Source organism: Leucopleurus acutus, assembly GCF_964270905.1.
Source record: "Leucopleurus acutus genome assembly, chromosome: X".
NCBI lineage: Eukaryota > Metazoa > Chordata > Mammalia > Artiodactyla > Delphinidae > Leucopleurus > Leucopleurus acutus.
In genome coordinates, this window is record NC_139148.1 from 127407044 (window position 1) to 127432464 (window position 25421).

The following is a 25421-nucleotide window of genomic DNA, read 5'->3' on the forward strand; positions in this document are numbered from 1 at the left end:
TGGGTACATCTGTTGTCCCTTTGTCTTCTCTTACAAAACAGTAAAATTGACTGTTATCCTTTGGTGTCCAGTTCTATGACTTTTCACGCACACACGTATAGATCTGTGGAGCCTCGGGCAGGACACAGGACAGCTCCTTCACCCTGCCAGACTCCCTCGTGCTCTCCCATCACTGTGTCACCCCCTCGCCCCACCCATAACCCCCGGCAGCTGCTGCTCTGTCCTCTATCACGACACTTTTGTCTCTTCAAGAACGTGATGGAGATGGACTCATACAGCATGTAACCTGAGGCTCCCTTCTCCCAATCAGCACATCTCTGAGATGCCTGCAGGTCGTTGCGTGTATCTACACGTCACTGCTTTTCACTGCTGAGCGCTGCTCCACTGGGTGGACGCACCCCAGCCTGCTCTCCAGTCACCCTGGGAACGAGACGCTGGTGCTTTCCCGCTTTGGGCAATTGCAAATAAGGCTGCTATAAACATGTGTGCCCAGGTTTCTGTGTGGCTGTACGTTTACATTTCTCCAGGGGAAACACCCAGGATTGGCACTCCTAGGTCACATGGTAACTCCATGTTTAATTTATAAGAAATTGCCGAGCCGTTTTCCAGAGCATCCACCCAGTTTGGCATTTTTACCAGCGACGGGCGAGGGTCCGGGTCCCTCGGGTCTGCCCCAGCACTTGGTATTGTGGTTCTTATCTTTGCCATTTTGATGAGTGTGCTGTGGTACCTCATCCTGGTTTTTATTTGCTTTTCCCGAATGGGTAATGATGTCCTTTTCATGGGCTTATTCACCATATGTCTATCTTCTTTGTGAATAGTCGGTTCAAGTCTTTTGTCAATCTTAAAATTAGGTTGTTGAGCTTTTAGAGTTTTGAGAGTTCTTTAGATGTTTTGGATACATGTCCTTGGTTAGACATCTGCTTTGCAAATATTTTCTCCTGGTCTGTGACCTGTCTTTTCATTAATTGCATTTTAATTTTGAGCTTCTTTTATAGACCATGTTGTTGGTGCCATTTCCGGGAACTCTTCACCTAACTCCAGATCCCTAAGATTTTTCTCCTATGTTTTCTTCTAACACTTCTTTAGTTTTTACCTTTCATTTTTAGACCCAGGACTTGAGTTGGTATATGAGTTTTAATCCTTCTGAGGAGCTCAGAGCTCCTGACTGGATGTTTGCTGTGCACAGCTTCCCCTTATGTCCCTCCTCCTAAAGCACGTCTGGGAACAGACTCACTTAGAGGCCTGGTCCTCGTGGGTGGAATGTTAGCGACCAGCCTCACTTGGTTTCTCTTGAACACTGTGGGAAACCTGCAATCTGGCTGCTTCATCTGCTGGGACTTGCACAGGATTGGGGCTGGAAAAATTCCTCTGTTCATCTTTAGAAAACATGCACAATTCCTAATCTTTTTTTTTTTTCTGATTTCACCTTACACTAAAATTTTGGTCTTACCCAGATTTGTTTCCTCCATGGCACAACAGAAAGCTCTGAACCCAATTACTGTTCTCTAGACACAGCACCCTGAAGATGGAAGATGGGCGCCTGAACAGTATGTTTTATTATGAATGTTTTATCAGAGATTTTAGGCAGAAGGGATGGATCTTGTCTTTATTCACTAGAGAGGTAACTTATGTTCCCATATTTTCTTCCTTGTCGCCAAATGAATATTTTCTTTTTTTTAACTATATTTTTTACCTTTGTTCTTTTTTCTTTTAAAGGTAAACCACGTTAATCACAGACAATGTCTTATGTACAAAAGTACACATCAAGCAGGGTGGGGCCGGGGAGAAAACCCCAAACCCTGGCAAGACCTCGCCTCCCAGAGGCAAGATAATTCTTCTACCTTTTGTCTCATCTTCTTTCTATGCGTTACTAGTTGAAACTGTACTGTTTTCTCTAATTTGCAGCTTGCCATATATATATCTCTCTCCATCCATTCTTCTATCTATGCACAATCAGTTTTAACCGAACACCCATTAACGGAAGCAAGAGGTCACTCGCATGACTCAGACTTCACCCCTGGCAGGAGTGTAAACTGGCATAGCTTTTTGGAAAAGGGAGTTGGCAGTGCAGTTTGTATTTCAAAATCTCAAAAAGTTCCCACCCTCTGGCCCAGTAATACTGTTTCTGTAGTCCTTCCTAGGAAAACAATGAAAAAAAAAAAAACAGGCAAAGATTTTTATGCACAAAATTATATGCTGCAGCATGATTTATAATTATAAAACACCGGTAACAACTTCAATATTCGGAAATGAGGGGACAGTCTCATAAATGTATTTGAAGAATATTTTGCATCAATTAAACTTGAAAAGTCATGCTTATAAGAACCTTTTATTGACATGTAAAAATGCTTATAATACAACATTAGAACAACAAAGCAGGATACCAAATTATACATGCAGTATGATCTCAATTATCTTTATGAAACAATAAACCCCCAAACAAGGAAACAAAAAACACTAACCATGTTATCTCCCAGTGGATTATGGGTGATTATTATCCTATTACCTTCGCTTGCCTGTCTTTTCCGACATTTCTACAATAAACACGAATGACTTTTATAATAAAAAGAAAAGTTTATTTAAGGATTTAAAAAGTTACATACAAGCCACGGCCAGTGGATGATCTTGTCCAGTCTTAACGCAATGAATATGAACTGGAGAATGTTGACAGAGCACAGGATTTCTAACTAAAAATGAAGAGAAGAATCAGTTAAACAAAATAACGGTTGCATTCAATACCACAATTGTTTGGTTAACACACTAAAAGGCAATGCAAATTATAATGCAGCAAAAGTTTTATTATGTCAAGTTGCAACCTCCTGATTCTCAGCACCGGAGGAGCAAAGCAGCGCTGTGTCAAGGAGCAACCTGGCCCTGGCCTTGGGCCTCGTCCTCTGCTCAGTGGCTGCTCGGCCCTTTATGCTCATCCAGGCAATGGCCTGTCTCCAGGCTCACGATCTGCAGAGACGCAATCTCTGGTGGTCTCCCCCAGCGTCCTTTCTGCGCCTACCCACAAACATCTCTGTTCTTAATCATCCCTGTACTGCTTTCTTCTTGTACCTGGAACTCAGCCTGCATCCCACCCCTTCCTTTCTGGCTCCTCGAGGACCCTGTCACATCAAGACATCAATTATGGATTCTTTATTGCATCTTTAACCCCCCCACTCCACGATCCTTCCCAGAAGCACAGAAACATGTTCAACTCATTCCCATTCAACACAAAATAACCCCAAACCATCAAGCTCTGTGAGACACCATGGACACTCGAGTCCCTACGGCCACCCCTGCCACTCCAAGCTCCACCCACTGTGGCCCGGCCTCCACCCTCAGGACCACCGGGAAACTGCTTTCATCAAGGTCACCTGATCAGCTCTGCAGCATCGGACCACTTCAGCTGGCATCCTATTGGGCGTCTCTGCAGCGTGGGAGATTGCCCACCACTCCTCCCTCCTCCGAGGATCCCAGCGTGCAGTCTCGCCATCCTCCTGGTCTCTGACACTTCCCTTTCATGTGCCTTTTCCTCTCCTTACATGGTGATGCCCCCCAAAGCCTTAAACTCAGCCTCTCTCCCCACTGTAGAGACTCAGACACAAACACACGTGCTTTCACTCCCTCACCCTGCCCTGGGGTGGGGAGCAGAGCCAGCCTCCACATCCCTGGCCTGCGCGACCTCCTACTGCTCGCTTCTCCAACCTGTCTCCACCTTGGCCTTCCTGCTGTGGCCCAGAGCCGCCTCTCCCTGAGGCACTTCAGCGGAAGCCCTTCTCCCCCGAGCTCATTACCCCACCTCCCGCGCCTTGCCGCCTTCACCCTGTCTCACCGGGAGCTACCGCTGCGGCCTGATTCCCCAAATCAGGACACAGGAGGGCAGCCCGCATTCTGTTTCCCACACCCTCGGGCTCAGGCACTTGGCCCTGTCCTCCACCGTGCAGACTTCTCTAGCATCCCTAGCCCGGCCCCCATCCCGACTACTCCTGCTTCCTCGGGCCCTCGTGCTCCCGAATGCCCCGCAGGCGGCCCTCCTTCTGGCTGCAGTGCTCACTGCTCTTCAAGGGCTCATCACTGCCCACAGGATGAAAGTCACAGGACGCCACGTGACCTGGCCCAGAGCTGCCCCAAAGTTCCCAGTTCCCAGGGCATTTAGCGACTCAGCAATTCTTTCTGAGGCCTCTGGGCCAAAAGAAACACCTAACAGTTCCACTGATTTAAGTCATTAGATCTAAACTGAGTGCTTATCCTAAGTAGCCATCTAAAAAAAAAATTACCTCACGTTAATTGAAAGAAAAATATTATGTGTGTCCCATTCTTAACTAACGACAAGTAATTCCTGGTGGGACGTGTGTGCCTGTTGGCACTGCACCATTCCTCAAGACACTGCCACCCTCATCACCTGCTCTCCGTATGCATTTTTGCACAGCATTGCCTTCTCATCCCAGCGACTGCCAACAACTTAGACTCTGCCATGACACTATCGAAATGAATGTAGTGTGACCTCATAGTGAAGCCCTAAACTACATGGAGCTAGTAGTCCGTAGGGTGTCCCTACAGATGCCAGGGATCACTGCTTTTCCCTCAGAAATGCCTGGTATCCCATGGTGCCCCTGTGAGCTCATTATGGTGTCCTGGGAAGCTCAGCAACGCCTTGAGGACTGAGGACTGGCCCTTACTCAGCCCAATCCCTCTATGCAGACCCCCTCCTCCCCGGCTCCCTCCTTTGTACTTCATGCTCCAGGCATTTTTTTTCTTTTTACTGTGGAAAAATACACGTAATGTAAAACTTACCCTCTTTGTCTTGACCGTCTTTCAGGGTACAGTTTAATGGTGTTAAGTACGTTCATTCATATTACACCATATGACTGTGGCTGTGACACCATCACCATGTTCCACCTCTAGGACTCTCTGCATCTTACAAAACTGTGCTCCAGTCATATCTGAGTCACTGGTCCACTCAACATGACAGACTTTCTTCTGCATCTACGGCTTCTTATGTGTTATTTCCTCTGCCTGAAAAATACCATCCCCTTCCTACCTGCACAGGGCACCCTGGCTCACCCGGACTCCTCCTTCAGGGCTCTGGGGGAACCTAGCCCCAGTCACCCCCTAGCCAACGTAGGTACTCCTCCTGGGACACAAGAACCAGGAGGGAGCTCAACTCTTGGCATGTGCTTTCTTCTCGTAGGTAGATTGCCAAGAGTGTGACCACACTGCATTAGGAAAATACGGTTTCGTGCCCAGTATAGTCCCAGCCCTTGTATATGCTTTTACTTTCTAAGAAACAAAGTTCCAAATTTTCAGTTTTCTTAAACCTCCTCCTCAGCCCCCATCCAACAGTATTTATAGAACTTTCTGAGTGCTTTCCAACCTGGGTAATGCCGCTCACCTGCGGAAGAGCTAGGAAATGTGCAGGGGCCCTAATGGCTGTCACAATGACTTGAGGGAGCACCTCCGCTATGTTTAGTGGGCAGAGGTCAGGGACAAGTGTCCTGAAATGCAGGGCACAGTCCTGTTCAACAAAACATTTCCTATCCAAAACGCCAAGAGCATACCCAGCCCCACTGAGAAACACGGCCCCAAATAGGTGAAATCGAGCAGCTTTGGCCTCAGTGATTTTGTTTAATGTGAGCTTTTATAGTTTTACTTCATTTTGCTCAGACAATAGAGAAAAATGCAAAGCAACAGAGGCACGAAGTAGACAGGTAAGTGTGACTGGGTGGAAATGGTGCCTCGAACTAATACAGGGAATACAGATTCAGGGGAAGCTGGATGAGTCTGGAGCTCGTGTAGAAATCGGAGTTTACAAATGCGAATTTAGGAAGTGAGAGCACGTACGTGGCAGCGGAGGCAGGAAGTGTGAACAAGATCATTCAGAGGAAGTGCACGCAGTGAGGACAGAAAACACCCAGGACTAGAATCCTATGCAACAGCAACGTGCAAGGAGCGGACGGAGGAAGAATACTTCAGAGAAGGAGCTGAACGCAGGCAGAGGTGGCCAGACTGGTCGAGGGACCAGGGGTGTCAGGAGCTACAGCGCGGCCAGCGGCCAGACAAGATGGGGGCTCAAGAGGCCCCCGGATGAGGCCACAGGCCACAGGGAGCACGTGCCGGAGCAGGCAATGCGGGGTCCCTGCCGCACTGCTTCCCAGAGCCTTTCTGTGAGGAAGGAAGACGCACGAGAGGCAAACGGAGGCCTGAGGGGGTATTGCTGCTGTTTTCTGTTTTCCCTTTCAGATGAGAGAGCGAGGTCGCTGGAGAGTGGACCAGTTCAAGAGCAAATTCTTGGAGGACCTGGCGGGGCAGAGGCTCTGAAGCGGGAGGGCAAGCGCAGGGAGGCTGAGAGCAGGCCCCCAGGGCTCCCTTCCCTCCATGGCCGCCCGGACCAGGGCTGAGGGGTCGCTCTCCCCGTGCCAGGCACAGCCGCTCCTGTCACTCGGGGCCCTGTTCCCAGTGGTGCCCCGGGGCCTGGCTCCATCACTCTCCCACTGTGGGTACCTCCCTCGCCAGGTTCAAGTACCCTGAGCTGCCACCCACCAGCTCCCACTCTCCCTTCTGACCAACTGCGGTCTTCTTCCTCCGCTCTCGACCCGCGCAGCTCAACACGGCATCCACAGTGTCCAGTTTCCCCCCTCGAGCCATTCTGGACCCGGCTGTGGGCCCTCAGCTTCTGGGCAGTTCGGCGCACGGGCTTTGGAGTCGGGCTGCCTGCAATGGAATCCTGGCCCTGCCCCTGGATAAGCGGCCAGGAACAAATTCCCTACCCTTTCTGGAAACCAGGGGTGGCAAGTGCAGCCACGTCACGGGGTTGCTGCAGATCTTCAACGAGATCCTACTGCATGGAAGCGTCCAGCCCCAGGCCTGGTACACAGCAAGTGGTCAATAAATATTATCTGCTATTATTTTCATTACTACTATTAGCATTGCTAGTATTGCTTTTTCATTCGTGTGTGTATCCCTTACATTTAGGCCAAGAGGGCTTGGCGTATAGTAAATACTTGATAAATGCTTACTAAATGAACATATAGGCCCATCAGGATAAGCTAGCCAGGGAGCAGACAAAGTGCTGGTCATGGGGTCTGAGGTGCTGTGCTGGTTAGTTTTACACGTCAGCTTGGCTGGGCTGTAGTACCCGGTCGTTTAACCGAACTATAATCTAGGTATTGCTGTAAGGGTACTGACTTTAAGAAAAGGAGATTTCCCTCCATGATGTGGGTAGGTCTCATCCAATCAGTTAAAAGGCCTGAAGAGCAAAAACTGAGGTTTCCTGGAGAGGGAGATATCCTGCTGAGTCTCCAGCCTGCCAGCCTGCGCCATCAACTTCAGACTTGCCGGCTCCTTCAAATAAACCTCCCCATGTGTATATCTAGCTGCACATCTACATCTGTATCTACATCTACATCTATCCACATCTACATCTATCCTACTGGTTCTGTTTCTCTGGAGAAGCTGGCTGATCCAGGTGGGCAGGGAAAGACGTGAAGCTGGAAGAAGCCTGATGGCCTCAGTGAAAAACCAGCGTTCTAAGTCAAGAAAGAGAAACATGATTATTTCCATCATCTTTCGTTTCCTTACGTACCATGATCTAGCGTTAGTGATCAACCTCTTCCTAACCAAGGACAAGAAGTCTCCATCACAATAACTGACCAAACGATTTTGCATTTTAAAACCTGCTTAAATATACGAAAGCTCACCTCCAGTGACCTGTCATGTCGAAAGCCCCAAACACAGGCTGCCACAGACACTGGGGAAACGAAGAAGAGCGGCATGAAGACCAGGAGCCAGAAGTGGCTGCCTCGCTCGATCCTGTCGCAGACCAGCACTTCAAACATCAGCAGCAGCAAGTGGATGCCCACCGCGATCAGCATCGCCTTGAACTCCACACACGTTTCCCCTTCTGCTCTGGAAAGGGACAGAAGGCGAAGAAAAACACCCTCAGCTCGGAGTCTCCATGACAAGCAGGCAGCTCAGGGCAAATGCCAGCTTACGTGGGTACTAAGGACCGTATTTGTAAATTTAACAAAAGGCTCAGGAAAATCAGGTAGAAAGCTAAATCAACATTCCTCCTTAACAGGCAATCTTTCAAACATCAAAGAACTACTACAGGACGAGAAATGAACATTTACAACCAAACCAGACTTAGACTTTGAACGGAATAAAGATATTCTCAGAAGCAAGAGCCACAGTTATTACTTCCTGACAGTGCACATAAACACTCTGGTTCATAACTTTAAGTTCAACTACTTCCAAGATTATTTAAGCTGATTGCTTCTACTGCTAAAATCTGAAATATCCCTTAAATCTCACGATCCCTGTCTCTCAATGAATTAAAAACCATGTAAATCACATTTCATGCAATACTATCAAAATAGCTCTAGTTTTATGAATAAGTGTGTGCTATTTCAAGAAAATACAGCAACTGTTGTTAGGTGCTATTTTAAAATGCAGATAAAATTGTGAATGCCTTTTTATTTTCCTTTCTATTCCATTAGGATGAATTGACACCTGCAGATGATAAAGAAGAGCCATTAAAACTGTTCTTTAAATCAGTTAAAGCTGCTTAAGGATCATGCTTGGACTTAATAGGTTAACAATTAAAAAAATAATAAGGCCACTAATCAGGAAAATGCTTAACAATGCATTTGCAAGGCTGACTGTGCTTCATTCAAAATATAGATGAACATTTGTGATGTGTCATGTTGGTGATAAATGCTTGTAAATTTAGGACACAGAGAAAATGAGGTCAGTGGTTATTTCTATAGGACCCAACAATGTTCCATTGGACAGTACTGACACTAGAATGACCATGTCTGTACATTCAGGACATTCAACTACGCACATACAATTCCTTTTCTTAAGGGAATCTTGAAAGGAATCTTAAATGTAACCAACAGAGAAAAGTTCAGATAGCTTCTAAATAACTAGTGGAACTTAAAATGTTTAGCTATGTAACTTTTCATTCTTTGAGTAGCAAACATTAGATATCTGAAAATACCTCATAAAAAATAAAAGATTTATGGCCACACAGGTAATCTTAAAAAAGAAAAACCTAAGAACTTAAAAAATCTAAGCTACACATGAATGTCCCCCATCTGCCAGGGCTCTTTGTGTAGCTATTTTCAAGTTCTTAGATACGTATGCGGTAACATATTTTACTTGATCTAAATCTCATTTTTAAAATTCATAACAAAGATTTAAACAAGTTGAGATGGTCCCCACTTCTACACTTTTCTCACATGAGCAGCTGCACTGTCCCCCTCTTCTCTCCCCAGCTGCCTACCCGGCATTTCTTCACTCCTCATCTTCCTGGTGATGGTTTAGAACAGCCCCTCACTCTCAAGTCCCCCTTTTTCCTTTCCAAAGTTCCAAACTTTGTGAGGGAGAGCAGAGAGACTCTTGTGGGCCCCAGCAGCACCAGGCTGCACACTGGAGTGAGCTCACGACAGGAACTTGGACCAGAAGAACACCGTCCAAGAAGAAAGGCGTGAGGGGAGGTGGGGGTGAAGGTAAAGGGTACGCCTCTGCCCGGCCCCCAAGGCTCTGCTCTCCTTCACGGCATCTGGGTCTCACCTTTTCCTGTCTCAGGACCTAACTGCTTCCTGGCCAAGCTGCCTCCTCCACACTAACAGTCCTAAAACCCCAGGACTAGGAGATTGGGACAAGGGGAGACCCAGTTCCAGGACTGAGTGGAGAAGGATATATCCCTGATGGCCAAAGCTAGACCTGTGGTTTGTAGAACTGCTCCTACAAACATGATGGTTTTATACATCCTTGTCTAGCATGGTATAACAGTTCTATACTTTGGATGCATGTTAGATTACTTAAGCTTTTGTAGGCTGGCTAGGAACTTAAGCACCTAAAATAACAGTGCATTTGTTAAAAAGTGGATAGCAAACACTTAATTTTTAAAAACTTAAAACAGAACTCAGCTTGCCTATATTATAGTTCTTAGAAAACCTCAGAGAGGTAGAAAAGAAAATAGTCCTGACTTTTGATAAAGTGAAAAACAAGATACTGCCCCCCCTCGGCTCAGAGTAGAGACCAAAAGGTTTTATAAAGCAGTATTACCGATATTGGGGATTTCGTGCCCAGACTCCAGTTCCAACCGAGGCTCCAACAATGACCATTAACTTCCACAGCCATATTGGAGCAAAGACAGCCCAGTAACTCCACTGAATGATGCCATCCAGACGAAGGGCCAGCAACACAGAGAACAGCAGCAGACAGGCATAGATGAGGAATTTACTGGGAGAAAAGCAAAATGATTAAAGAGGATTCACACTTACAAATATGTGATATTAAAATGAGGAGTAATGACAACATTGCTTTCTAGCACACGAAAAGAGTCACTAATTCAATAATCATATATCAAAAATTCTATGTAGAAGACATACTGTTGTTAGAGGATAAGACAAATATAAAGAAGACTAAAATAAGTTTCCTGCTTCCCAGGGCTTCCTGGTAGGAGGGAGTCCACACAGAAACATATACTTACAGCACAGCATGGCCTGTGCCATAATGGTTCTATGGGTGGAGTGTGACGGCAGCCCAGAAGAAGAAATACGGATTCTGTCTGGGGGGACTGGGAAGCAGAGAGGTGATGACCCTGGAGCTGGTTCTGGAGGATACATGGAAAGCTGCCAGGCAGGAAAGGATAGGAGCTGAGGAAGCACTCCAAGCAGAAGGAACTAGCCATCAAGACATGGAGACTGAAAACAGTGGACAGGTTCAGGATATGGTCAAGTTCTGTCACTGACTAATTATTTGATTCTATTTTTAAACAGGTAGCCATCTGCCATATTCATATATAGTAATATTTTAGTATATGTATTATCCTTTTTGTGACTGGATTATACATATAAACATACACTCATATTTCACATAAAAGGGACTTCATGAAGAGGATTTTTTAAAATATTAATTAGAAATTACATAGTTGAGGACTTCTACTTCCAGCTTTGATACCGTAAGAGGGATGGAGTTTTCCTTCCCACCTTAAACAAGAAACTGGACAAAATATATGAAACAACAGTTTTCAGACAGTGAACAACAGGCAGTGAAGGACCGTGATGGCAGAAAGAAAGAAAACAAAGGAGATAAACTCTATCAATGCCCCAGCTTACTGCCTGGAGGCAATTTCCAGACTGCAGTAAGAAGGCAGTTAAAACCCAACCCCATTGACAATTACATGAAATATAAATGGTCTAAATACCAATTAAAAGACAAAGATTGTCAGGCTGGATTTAAAACAGCAAGAGAACTATATGCTATCTATAAGAAACCTACTTTATCTATCTACAAAGTGACAGATAGATAATAAGGACAGAAAAAGTTATACCAGGCAAACACTAACCAGAAGAAAGAGTGACTTTACTAATATCTGTTTTAGTCTTCTATTGCTGCTATAACAAATTACCACAAACTTAGCAGCTTAAAAGAACGCAAATTTATTATCTCACAGCTGTGTGTGTCAGAAGTCCAGACAGGCTTAGTTGGTTTCTCTGCTCAGAGTCTCATAAATTAAATCAAGATGTCAGTTGACTGGGCTCTTCTCGGGTGACTCTGGGAAGAATCTGTTTCCAAGTTCATTCAGGTTGTTGGCAATCCTGTTTCTTGTGGTTGTAGGGCTAAGATCTTAGTTTCTTTGCTGGCTGTCAGCTGGAGGCTGCCCTTAGGTCCTAGGGTTCTCTCTCTGACAAGAACATAGGCCTCTACATTCAAAGCCAGCAGCAGCATATCGAATCTTTCTCATGCTTCTGACTTCTTTTGCCATATGGCTCCTGCTTCCAGAGAAAGTGCTATGCTTTTAAGACCTCATGTGATTAGATTGGGTCCACCTGGATAATCCAGGATACTCTTCCTATCTTAAAGTCCACAACTGTGGTAGGCAGAATTCTAAACATGTTCCCCAAGATTCCTGTCCTCAGTTATTCAGTCAAGCACTAATCTACGTACTACCATGAAAGGACTCTGCAGATGGAATTAAGGGTACTAATCAGCCAACTTTAAAATATGGAGATTATCCCAGATTATCCAGTTGTGTCCAATGTAATCACATGAGCCCTTAAAAGCAGAAGAGGAAGGCATACAAGTAAGTCAGAGAGATGTGGCAGAAGAGGAGAGATAAGGCAGAAGGGGAAGTCAGTGAGATTCCAAAAGTGAGAAGGACTCCACCTGCCTTTGCTGGCTTTGAAGATGGAGGACGGGAGTCATGAGCCAAGGAATGCAAGCCGACTCTAGAAGGTGAGAATAACTCCTAGCTGACAGCCAGCAAGGAAATGGGGTCGTTAGCCCTACAACCATGAGGAACTAAATTCTGACAACAACCCAAATGAGTTTGGAAGCAGATTAATCTCCAGAGCCTCAAGAAAGGTACAGAGCCCTGCTGACACCTTGATTCCAGCCTTGTGAGACTCTAAGCAGAAGATCCAACTGAGCCATGCTGTACCTGTACTTCTGACCTACAGAACTATGAGATAATAAGTTTGTGTAGTTTTAAGACACTAAATCTGTGGTAATTTGTCACAGATGCAATAAAAACTAATACTGTAACCTTAAAGACATCTGCAAAATCCCCTTTACCGTGTAACATAACATATTCATAGGTTCCAGGGCTTAATGGCCTGGATGTCTCTGGGGGAACCATTCTGCCTACCACAATATAAGGTTTATATATATATATATATATATATATTTTTTTTTTTTTTTTTCCGGTATGCGGGCCTCTCACTGTTGTGGCCTCTCCCGTTGCGGAGCACAGGCTCCGGACGCGCAGGCCCAGCGGCCATGGCCCACGGGCCCAGCCGCTCCGTGACACACAGGATCCTCCCGGACCAGGGCACGAACCCGCGCCCCCTGCATCAGCAGGCGGACTCCCAACCACTGTGCCACCAGGGAAGCCCTAAGATATATTTTTGAACAAGGAATATTACCAGGGACAAACAGGAGCATACATAATGATAAAGAGGTGATTTGTGTTGGAGGAGGATCTAGCAACTGTAAATATTTATGTACCTAATAGCAAAGCTTCAAAATACACGTAGAAAACATTAATAATTAAAACATTAAGGAGAAACAGAAAAATCCACAACTATTACTGGAAATTAACACTTCTCTCTCAGTAACTGATAGAACACATAGAGAATTACTAAGGATATACAAGTTTGTAATAACACTATCAACCAACGTGACCTAATTGATATTGATAAAGCACTCCTCCCAACAACAGCAGAATACAAATTCAAGTGCAAATTCGGGTGCACATGGAACATTCACAAAGACAGATTGAATTCTGGGCCATAAAACAATCCTCAACAAATGTAAAAGGACTGAAATCATACAAAGTAAATCTCTAAGCACAATGAGATTAAACTAAAAGTCAATAACTTAAAGATATTTGAAAAATTCTCAAAATACTTACAAATTAAACAATACTCTTCTAAATAATCCATAGGTAAAAGAAAAAAAAACACAAGGAACATTTTTAAAATTCTGGACTAAATGAAAGTGAAAACACAACATACCAAAATATGTGAGATATAGCTAAAGCAATACTTAAGGGGAATTTACAGCATCAAACGCTAAGTAGAAAAGTTCTCAAGTCAACGATCTATGATTCACCTTAAAAAACTAGGAAGAGAAGGAAATTTTTAAAAAAATGAATGGAAGTAAATAATAAATATACACACAAATATCAATGAACTAAGTAAGAAACATGTTAGAGAAAAATCAATGAAACTAGGGACTTCCCTGGCAGTCCAGTGATTAAAACGTCGCCTTCCATTGCAGGGGGTGCAGGTTCGATCCCTGGTCGGGGAGCTAAGATCCCATATGCCTTGCAGCCAAAAAGCCAAAACATAAAACAGAAACAATATTGTAACAAATTCAATAAAGACTGTAAAAATGGTCCACATAAGAAAAAAGAAATCAATGAAACTAAAAGCTGGTTCTCTGAAAAGATCAAGAAAATTGGTAAACCTATACCTAGAGTTATCAGAAAAGAAACAGTAGACACAAATTACCAATACAAAGAATGAAAGCGGGGACATCACTACAAATCCTACAAACATTACAGGGATTAGAAGTGGATATTATGAACAATTTTATGCACATACATTTCTTGAAATAAAGATATTATTAAAGTTCACACAAAAAGAAGTATTTATATTCCTATATCTATTTAAAAAACTGAAATTGCAGTTGGACTCCTTCTCACAAAGAAAATGTCAGGGCCAGACAAAATCTACCAAACACATAAGGAAGAAATAGTACCAATTTTTCACAAACTCTTGCAGAAAAAGATGAGAGGGGAACATTTCCCAGTATTTTATGAAGCCAGCATTACCCTGATACCCAAACCTGACCAAGAAAGAAAACTACATACCAGTATCCTTCATGAAGACAGATGTAAAACCCCTAAAAAACAGGATATTGAATCCAGCAATATATAAAAAGGATATTACATTATGATTAAGTGTGCTTTAGCCAGGACTGCAAGTTTCACTTAACATTGGAAATCAGTTAATGTAACTCACTGTATTAATAGAATGAAAAAGAGAAGCCATATGATTATTCAATAGTTCCAGAAAAAACATTTGACATAATTCACTACTCACTCAAGATAAAAGCTCTAAACTAATTAGGGCTAGAAGGGTATCTAGAAAAAAACCTAGTTAAAAATGCTTAATGGTTAAAGACTAAATACCTTCCCCCTAAGACTGGAAACCAGGCAAGTATGTCCACTTCAATACATCTATTCAACACTGTACTGGAGGTTCTAGCCACAAATATAATACAAGAAAAAGAAATAAAGGGGATAAAGATTCAAAAGGAAGGAGTAAATCTGATATTTGCAGACAACATGATGTCTCTGTAGAAAATCTTAAGTACTCTACCAAAGAAGCTACTAAATCCAACAAGTGAATTTAGCAAAAGTTGCAGGATACAAGGTAAATATACAAAAAAATGTACTGCATTTCTATATGCTAGCAATGAGAAAATGGACACTTTTTAAAAAAGAAACTATCATTTACTGCAACTTTCCTATAAACCTAATAATATTTAAAATTAAAAGTTTATGAAAAACTACCATTGACAACAGTATCAAAATATGAAATACTTAGAGATAAATTTAACAAAATATGTGCAAGACATACTCTGAAACCTAACACTACCAAAAAATTAAAGATCTAAATAAATGGAGAGATACACCATTTTTATAGATTAAAAAAATCAATATTGTTAAAATTTACATCCTCTATTAGTTTCCTATGGTTGCTATAACAAATTACTATGAACTTGATGGTTTAAAACAATACACATTTATTCTCTTATAGTTCTGGAGGCTAAAGGCCCACAATGGGGTTCACTACATTAAAACTAAGGTGTCAGCAGAGCCATGTCTCCAGAGACTAGGAGAGAATCCATTCCTTGCCTTTTCAAGTTTCTAGAGCTGCATTCCTTGCACTACCTTGGGCCCCTTCCTCCATCATCAAAATCAGAAGGGCAGCATCTTCAAATCTCTTTCTCTGCCTCAATCGCATTGCCTTCTCCTCCTAATAGTATCTCCTTCTGCCTCCCTCTTATATGGAAACCCATGAATGCATTTAGGGCCTGCCTGGATAATCCAGAATACTCTCCCCAGCTCAAGATCTTTAACTTAATTACATCTTTTGCCATATAAGATAATATTCACCTTTTTGCCACAGAAGGTAATATACACAGGTTCCATGGATTAGGAAGTAGGTATCTTTGAGGGACATTATTTAGCCTACCATACTCATCAGATTATTCAAAAGATTCAATGCATGTAGTCCCATTTTTGCTTTTGTTTCTCCTGCCTGAGGAGACATATCCAAAAAAATATTGCTAAGACTGATGTCAAAGAGCATACTGCCTATGTCTTCTTCTAGGATTTTTATGGTTTCAGGTCTTACATTTAAGTCTTTAATCCATTTAAGTCTTTAATCATTTCTGTATATGGTATGAGAAAGTAGTCTAGTTTGATAACATCTTACACTGTCAGAATGGCTATTATTAAAAAAAAGACAACAGATAACAAGTGTTGGTGAGGATGTGAAGAAAAGGGAACCCCTGTGCACTGTTGGCAGGAACATAAATTGGTGCAACCACTATGGAAAATGGTATAGAGGTTTCTCAAAAAATGAAAAATAGAACTACCATGTGATCCAGCAATTCCACTCCTGGAGATTTATCTGAAGAAAACAAAAACACTAATTCAAAAAGATATATGTACCCCTATGTTCACTGCAGCCTTATTTACAGTAGCCAAGATATAGAGGCACCCTAAGTGCCCATTGATAGATGAATGTTTAAAAAAGATGTGGAGTGTGTGTGTGTGTGCGTGTGTGTGTGTGTGTGTAATGAAATATTACTCAGCCACAAAAAAGAATGAAATCTTGTCATTTGTGACAACATGGATGAACCTACATGGTATTATGCTAAGTGAAATAAGTCAGACAGAGAAGGACAAATACTGTATAAGTGCATTTATATGTGGACTCTAAAAAAGCAAATTAACAAACATAACAAAACAGAGTCATAGATACAGAAAATAAACAGGTGGTTGCCATAGGGGAGGAGAGGAAAGGAGGAGAGAAATAAGTGAGGGAGATTAAGAAGTACAACTTCCAGCTACAAAATAAATGAGTCATGGGAATGAAATGTACAGTGTGGGGAATATAGTCAAAAATAATATAATATCTTTGAATAGTGACAGATGGTAACTAGACTTATTGTGGTGATCATTTAAGAATGTATAGAAATATAGAATCACTATGTTGTACACCAGGAACTAACATAATCTTGTAGGTCAATTATACCTCAAAAACAAACAAACCGATAGAAAAAGAGATTAGATTTGTGGTTACCAGAGGTCGGGGTTAGGGGAGGGGGAATTGGATGAAGTCAGTCAAAAGGTAGAAACTTCCTGTTATAAGATAAATAAGTATTAGACAGGTATTTTACAACATGATAAATGTAATTAACACTGCCATATGTTACACATGAAAGTTGTTAAGAGAGTACATCCTAAGAGTCCTCACCGCAATGAAAAATATATTTTTTCTTTTTCTTTTCTTTTGTATCTATATGAGATGATTAATGGTCACTAAACTTACTGTGGTAATAATTTCATGATGTATGTAAGTCAAATCGATATGCTGTATCTAAGCTTACACAGTGCTGTATGTCACCTATATTCCAATGAAACTGGAAGAAAAAAAACACAATAAAGCAAGGTGCCATAAAGTAAAGCGCAATAAGACGAGGTGTGCCTGTATGCATTTAAGGTTCCACCACGTCTTTTTATGGCTTGATAGCTCATTTCCTTTTAGTGTTAAACAAGATTCCACTGGAATAAATAATAAACCACAGTTTATTTATCCATTCACCCTTTGAGGGACATCTTGGTTACTTCCAAGTTTTGGCAACTATGAATAAAGCTGCTATAAATATATATACATAAAAAGATTCAGTGCAATGCCAATGAAAATCCAAGCAGCCTCTTCTGCAGAAATTGACATACTCGCTCTAAAAATTATATGAAAATGCAAAAGACCTCAAATGGGCAGAACAATTGTGAGAAAGAACAAAGTTGGAGAAACTATACTTATACTGCATGTTTTCATGGCTTACTATAGAGCTACAGTAATCAAGACAATGTAGGATTAGCATCAGGAGAGACACAGAGAACAGAATAGAGTCCAAAAACATGCCTGTACATACATGGTAAAAGGTGCCAAGGCAATTCAATAGAGAAACAATTGGGCTTCTATAAATGGTGCTGAAACAACTGGATAGATGGGAAAAATGAACCTAGACTCTTAACCTCACAGCATATGACAATCATTGCTAAGGAGGTAGAGCAAATGGAACCCTCATATATTGCTGGTAGGAATGCAGTGTAGCCACTTTAGAAAGCACTTTGGTAGTTTCTCATAAAGTTAAGTATACCCTTACTCTACAGCCCAGCAATCCCATACCTAGGTATTTACTTAAGAAAAAGGAAAACATATGTCCACACAAAGACTTGTGTTCAAATGTTCAAAGCAGCTTTATTTATAATAGCCACTGGAAACAACCCAAGTGTCCAAAAACTGCTGAATGGTTAAACCAACTGAGGTATGTCTATTCAAATGGAATACTAATCAGCAGGAAAAAGGAACAAACTAGGGATGCATGCAACAACATGGATAACCTCAAATGCACTATACTAAGTAAAATAACTCAGACTGAAAACACAACACACTGTATGAGTCCACTTATTTGACATTGTGGAAAAGGCAAAAGTATAGATACAGAAAACAGATCACCCGTGATTACCCGTGGCTGTGTTGGGGGAAAGGATGACTACAAAAGCACACGAGGGAAGATTTTGCAGTGACAGAACTTTTCTATATCTCTGTCTTTGGGTGGTGCTTACACAAGTGAATGGGTTTATCAAAACTCATAGGACTGTGCACTAAAAAACGGTAAAAGTTACTGCATGTTAAACATACTCCAATAAACCTGGCCTATCTATTAATCTATCTAATGTAAATTGACAGAGCCACTTTGTGGAACAGTATGGAAGCTCTTTAAAAAACTAGAAATAGGGCTTCCCTGGTGGTGCAGTGGTTGAGAGGCCACCTGCTGATGCTGGGGACACGGGTTCTTGCCCCGGTCCGGGAAGATCCCACATGCCACGGAGCGGCTGGGCCCGTGAGCCATGGCCGCTGAGCCTGCGCGTCCGGAGCCTGTGCTCCGCAACGGGAGAGGCCACAACAGTGAGAGGCCCGCGTACCGCAAAAAAAAAAAAAAAAAGTCAAACCAATTAGAAGAAAGGAGATGACACAGGTTTATTGTGACTGAGTAAGGACAAGAGAAGCAGTTTACTAGGACAGTAATTTGATCAATTAGACTTCAAAACAAAAAGCATTAAAATGACTAATAAAGAAGATCTAAATAATGAAAATCTAACAACATGACCATAGAATATGGAAATAATCTGACAATATTTCTTGTACAAATATACCAATATACATTGTGGGCTTCTACATGCTACTGTTAAATCATGACAGATAAAACAGACAAAGTTCCTAAGGAAATTACGGAAATGAACGCTAGAGTAGATAAAAATAGCATGGTTCTATCAAAGCAAACAAAAGATGCTTTCTTTACATGTGTACAGAATTTTTCCAGAGGGAAAAAAAGGATCATGGGCCACCAATACAAAATACACACAAATCTAACTTAAAACTTTAAAAACTGTTTGAGCGTGTGGGAAAGAAACAGTCTCTGCCCCGAAGATGCTCAAAGACTAAGAGGAGGAGAGGGGGATCAAGCAACTATATATCATGGCAAACTGGGACATGGAAGGTTCATTTCCCTGGGAGAGCTGGGAAAGGAGGTGGGGTCTGGGGATAGGGAATTCCAGAAAAAGGGAAGACGATTCTTTAAAGCATGAGACAGTATTTTGTACCCCAGGAGACTAGAACACGTGGAGTATGTTCTGTAAATCTTGGGGTGGGGAGTGCTGGGGAGACAGGAGAAAAGGCACCAGAGGAAACAAGGGAAAGGTAGAATGGGGGATTTGAATATCAAGGTAAAGTCCTTAGAATTTATTACTAGGCAATAGGGGGCCACTGAAGATTTTCTGAGCAAAAGAGTGACAGAAGGTAGAGAAGAGTGTGTAAGGTAGATTGTAGTTGGTAGAGACTGGAGGCAGAAATTCTACACAAGTCATAATAAACTGACAAAATAGACTGAAAATTGCCTAACCTGGGACTTCCCTGGTGGTGCAGTGGTTAAGAACCCACCTGCCAATGCAGGGGACACGGGTTCGAGCCCTGGTCCGGGAAGATCCCACGTGCCATGGAGCAAATAAGCCTGTGCGCCGCAACTACTGAGCCTGCACTCTAGAGCCCGCGAGCCACAACTACTGAAGCCTGCGAGCCACAACTACTGAAGCCCGCGTGCTGCAACTAGTGAAGCCCACGCACCTAGAGCCCATGCTCCGCAACGAGAAGCCACCACAATGAGAAGCCCTCGCACCGCAAAGGAGAGTAGCCCCCGCTCGCCACAACTAGAGAAAGCCCGCACACAGCAATGAAGACCCAGTGCAACCCAAAAACATAAATAAAATAAAATAAACCATGATAACCGTAGAGAAAAAAAAAGAGTGATAAAAAGCTCCAAATATAAAAAAAAAATTTAAAATAAAAAAAGCCTAAACTACTATGAGTTACTTTTCAAGAAACATTCAGACCAGAATCCAAGTATAGAAACAGACTGCTCAATTCTCCACAAATCAGCAAATGGAGGTTCCAATGGATATTCTGGCGTCAAACCACTACTTCCTTAATTTCACTTTTCCAATTACACCTTAAAAGGGAATGTACCCCACTTTCATCTGAGTCTGTAATGCCAGTACAAGATCACTGAGTAGTGTCACGTGGGTCAAACTACAAAGCTAGTATCCTCTCTGAAATGTACACAGAGCTTTCTGCTGGAGCCTCAAATTCCCTCTCTCCACCTTGGGGGGAAGGGAAAAAGGATTTAGGGAGGGAGGGAATATACCTAGTAAAGAGATGACACTGTGCGTATAAACGTTCTATTATCTTGTTTTCCGCAAGTCAAAAGAATGCAGCTGGACTCTTTTTAGACCCATCAGTTTTCTCCAGTGAAAGCCGCTGGCTTTAACTGGAGCAGGCACACATGCACACACACATGGTCTGGGTGACCATCCCTGTGAGCGCCTCTCTGTCTACAACTTTAGAGAATAGCTCCAACTGACAAACTGCTAATTGACACTCTCCCAACGTTTCAAAGGAACTGCACCTCTTACACTGAGCAGAACCTTATGAACAAAATTTAAACTCATTTACTGACAAGAAAGTACAAAAGCCAAATAAAAACAAATCACTCTTGAGGAGGACTAGACAGAGCCCAGGCCTGTGGGAACCGTTTCCCAGCTGTGTGGTTGTGCGTGGGTCACTCTCTCCTCATCGGGTTGCTCCTATATCCACTCATGGAGATAAGGGGATATGAGAGCCCTGTGTAAATGATGGATTTTACCCATTTTAGCTGCTACTGGTATTACAAAAGAGAAAAGTTATGACAATCTCATTTAGCCATCATTTTTCTCACTATTAGGTCATAGGTGACAAACTACGAATTGTCAGTTATAAAGAGCCTGTCTCCAGAGTTGAAGGCTTTCATCTTCAATTCTAGTCTCCTCGCACAGGCATGGCCTATGATGAGGCAAGGCAATTAGAAACCCCAGGCTCAATACTGGGAAGCTTCACTCCCGAAGTCCTAGGAAACTACCTAAAATCCCTCAGCCCACTGTCTCTCCCCTACAACAGAGTTCCCCAATGGCTCACGTCTATCTGTACTCAACATCCACTCACTCAGCACATTTCTCGAACACCTCACCATTCTGGCCTCCAAAGAACTCACAGCCAAGAAAAACATGCGTGTAATTAGCCAGTAATGGGAATGACATTTTTGAAACCAGAAACTCTGCATTCAAATGAGACGTGTAAGTAAGTAATGGGAATGATAGTTTTGAAACCAGAAATTCTGCATTCAAATGAGACATGTCTCCTTTAAACAGTCCCCCTGGGAGGCAATGCACTAATTCCACTTCCTTGCTCAAACCATCTTTGGAGCTTTCCTCCTGGAATCGCCTTGAGAGCCTGCGGTCCGTTCTTTTGAATACCCCCAGTGGTGCCAAATCTTCACTGAGAGTGGATTTTTGGAAACGGCCAAAAGTCAGTCAGAGCCAAGTTTAGTGGATACGATGTGTGATCAAACTAGGCAGCACTATTTTGGTTAAAAAATGATATATGATTATAAAGCAATGAGACGGATTTTCTGACAGGATTTGCTTCCAAGGAAATTTCAAATGAGTAACAAGGGGTATGAGCAATGGAGTAGGTATATATTTACCTTTTCCCTAAGTAACTTCTTTGAAAGATAATACTCATTTAGATGCGTAAGCTCGAACACAAGGTTTGCTTTGCTTGATCACAACTCATAAACAGAAGGCTCCTTAGTATGTCGGACCTCCTATGCCACGGCTGGGGTGGGCAGATGCTACTAAATCAGAAGGGGGGCACATGAATACCGGAAAGAGCACAGGTTTCAGAAGGAAACCAACTTGTTCGACTCCTGACTTGGCCCCTCACCGCCTGTGTGACTTCAGGGAATTCACAAGCTAAGACTCTGCAAAACAAGGCTGATATCGAACTCAGAGGGCTGTTGTGAAGGTTCAAGATAATGGGTGCAGAGCAGTGATACTGTGCCTGGCACGTGGTAGGTGTCCCAGAAGTCATAGCTATTATTAATAACCTCAGTATAATCAACAAGCTTTTCTTACTATAGGTAGTTTGAGGTGACAGAATGACAGATAAACAGACAGTTGGGTGGTGAAGAGTTCATTAACAGTACCAACATACACTCACTATTGATGGGTCTGGAGCCTGCTTTAAAAAAAAAACCAGTAATGTGTCAAAAACATTTACAGTAATTGTTAACACTACGCGTAGTATTTTTAAGTCACGTGACAAGCGTTGCCCGCAATGCCCCTACCACACTGACCTTGCAGCACTGTCTTAACACACCAGGCCCTCCCATGACCCCGCGCCTCTGCATACTTTGTCCCTTCTAAGATGCCTTTCCTGCCCTCTTGTCTGACAAAAGCCTGTAACTATATGCTTCAGAATCGAGCTGTGGAACCTTCCCTGTCCACGCTAGACAGAATTAGTGGCTCTGCCCCTTGTGTTCCCGCAGCATTTGGTTCTTTGGTTCTTGTGCCTGGAACGCCTTGTCCCGTGTTGAATTTTAATGTTTCCATTTCTGCTTCGTCCGCCGGGCTCGAGCGGGCAGGGACCACGTCCCATTCACTCTTGTACTTTGGGCACCCGGCACATCTCTGGCACACAGTAGGAACCAGGGAGATGTGTGATGAAGTAATGCTTTACATATACTTTACAAACGCCTCTTAAAGGTCAGGTAGCTGCCTGTTGTTAATTACCCGCAATCACATTCATGTTTCCAGACTTCAAATGAGAGACAAGATCACTCACACAGACTCCAGAATGGCTTTAGATGTTGCAGCATATGGAAGCTTCTAAATGCTACTGACCTCAGGACTCCATCCCCACACGACGGAATGCTCAGAGCAGCGCTCCTCAGCCTTTGTCCCTGTCCAGGACACCTGCGGGATGCACCACACTCCATCTGGAGCTCACTGCGGCTGACTCAGAAGTTCTAGCAGAGTTCTCACAGCCTTCGAGCACTGCCTGGCTATCAGGGCTGAAGGGCCTCTGAGCCAGCAACTGCACAAGGCAGCAGAGACTCCCAAGGCTCCGTGGTGCGGACAGGGTGCCGGCTTAATGCCACCTACTCCCAGATCTCTAGCTCCCAGGAACATCTCACGATCCAAGTTTGTCAATTCCGTATACTTCTAGGAGTTTGCCTATTCAATAGGTAGGGCTCCCTAGCTGTTAGGAAGCCTTGGGCATTCAGGGAAGGACTTGGTGGGTCCGGGGTGTCTGTTTCAGCAAGCCTTAACCTATGTAACTAAAAAGCAGCTCATGATCAACCAGTTCTGAGCCAGATGGAAATAGGCATCTGAGCGTTGACAGCTGTGAATCATTCTCTGTCAGTGTAGTTTTCCAGAGCCTTGGCAATACAGCAGCGGATTCAGACTCCCAAGATCAAAAGGTTGGAAAGGAGATCTGGAGCCATGGCCCATGCCTTGGGGCCCACCAAACCGTGACAGTGACTATTCCTGTGACATACACAAGCCACAGAGTCAAGGCAGCCATGGTCTGCTTAGTGTCGTGGTGTTCCCAGCTCGTCAATGGAATGGCTGCATCCTGAAGGAGGGAAGAAGGTGAGAGGAAAGAGAACCAGGCCGCAGACCACGAGGAAGGCAGTGACTCTGGAGAGTGAGTCGTTCGTTCATTCATTCATTCATCCATCCATCCCACAAATACTTTTTGAGCCAGGTACTACTCCAGATATGCAGGGTACCATAACACGCAGAGTCATGGCCCTGCCCCCATGGAGCTTAGAGTTTCATAGGGGAGACAGGCATTAGTCAAACAAGGGTACAGATGAGTGTAAGATGGAGGAACACAGCACACTACGCAGACTGTACAAACAGGGCGCAGTGCGCTGGGCGGGGAAGTCAGAAAAGCTGCCCTCGGCAAGCAACAAGTGAGCTGAGATCTCAAGGAGAAACAGAAGCTAACAAGGTAAGGAGGAGAGGAGAGAGAGGGAAACACTCCCGGCAAAGAGAACAGTATGTGCTAAGGTGCTGGGCTAGGAGGGAGGTGTTGAACTGGCTCTGAATTCCAGGCGGGGAGCGAGGAAGCAGCACCAGGGTTTGAGGCCCTGGCACAAGGTTTCCTCCTGTCTCCAGCCCTCGGTTTGCTCTTCGAGCTGTCTGGAAGGTCCTCCTCAGCATGGAGCAAAAACTAAAGAACAATGTCGAAAACGAGGTGTGCCCACAAGACATGACACACCACCAGCTGAGAACTGGCACCTGCCGACATCAGCTGGCCACCGTCTCAGGAGTCCCCACTGTGAGGAAACACGGCTCTCTCCCACTGACTCAACACGGCATCAGGAAAATGAAAGTGAAAATGGCATCCTATAAAAGACCTTCAAACTTTTCAGGGAGATGTGCATCTCAATCCCAACAGAATTAAAGGGTTGATAAGTACGTTGATGTTGACTATAAACCTGTTTAGATACCTGGTATTTAATTGTCATTTTCCTGTGCCAATTTCCGGGGGCGGGGCGGCGGGGGGGGGGCAGAAAGAAGCTACTACAGGAAAAAACGGTTAAGGATGCTATCCGGGCAGCACTATTTTGTTTCAGCAAGTGCTCTTTGTGGCTTCCGAATGATCTGTCACCTTGCAAAGTTGTCCTGGAACTTTCTACTTGTAAAGCGCTTTGCAATCAATCATTAATTTGGCCTCTCTATCCTGCTGAGAGATTATACTCATTCTGCCTATAAAACAGACAGATAAGTGAGTGGCCCAAGGACACAAAACAATTCAGCTTTTACTTATCTTTCTTATCACCATCGTCAAACAATGTAGATACACAAGGCCGATCCAACTCCGGCACCAGCCCTGCTACCCTGGAGACCAATCCTAACCCCTAGGAACAGCAGAGGAAGGCGCTGCAGTCAGTTCTCAGTTACCTGCTCTCAACAAGCTCCTCTATGCAGAGCGCCTTCAAGGCCAACAGTGATAACGACTGCACTGTGATGGGGACACTGGCCCTCCAGACTAAACAGAACATGAACTCGGTAGTGCACCCAGTAAGTCACAACGGCTCGAACCTTAAAATGTCAGCGTCCCTAAGGAGGCTGCACTCCCAACACACACACACACACACACACACAC

General features: G+C 43.6%; 1 protein-coding gene across 3 annotated transcripts in view; it reads right to left on the reverse strand.

Moving 5' to 3' along the window:
• The window catches only part of TMEM185A (transmembrane protein 185A), a gene marked incomplete at its 5' end in the record, with an annotated part of 29728 nt that overhangs the window by 3098 nt on the left and 1209 nt on the right, over window positions 1-25421 (reverse strand). The window contains 3 exons of one of the 3 annotated variants that reach the window (XM_082865223.1): window positions 2607-2690; window positions 7689-7896; window positions 10063-10239. In XM_082865223.1, the coding sequence (XP_082721349.1) occupies window positions 2607-2690; window positions 7689-7896; window positions 10063-10239 (469 nt within the window). The remainder of the gene's footprint in view (window positions 1-2606; window positions 2691-7688; window positions 7897-10062; window positions 10240-25421) is intronic. The other 2 variants (XM_082865222.1, XM_082865221.1) reach the window with 2 other exon arrangements.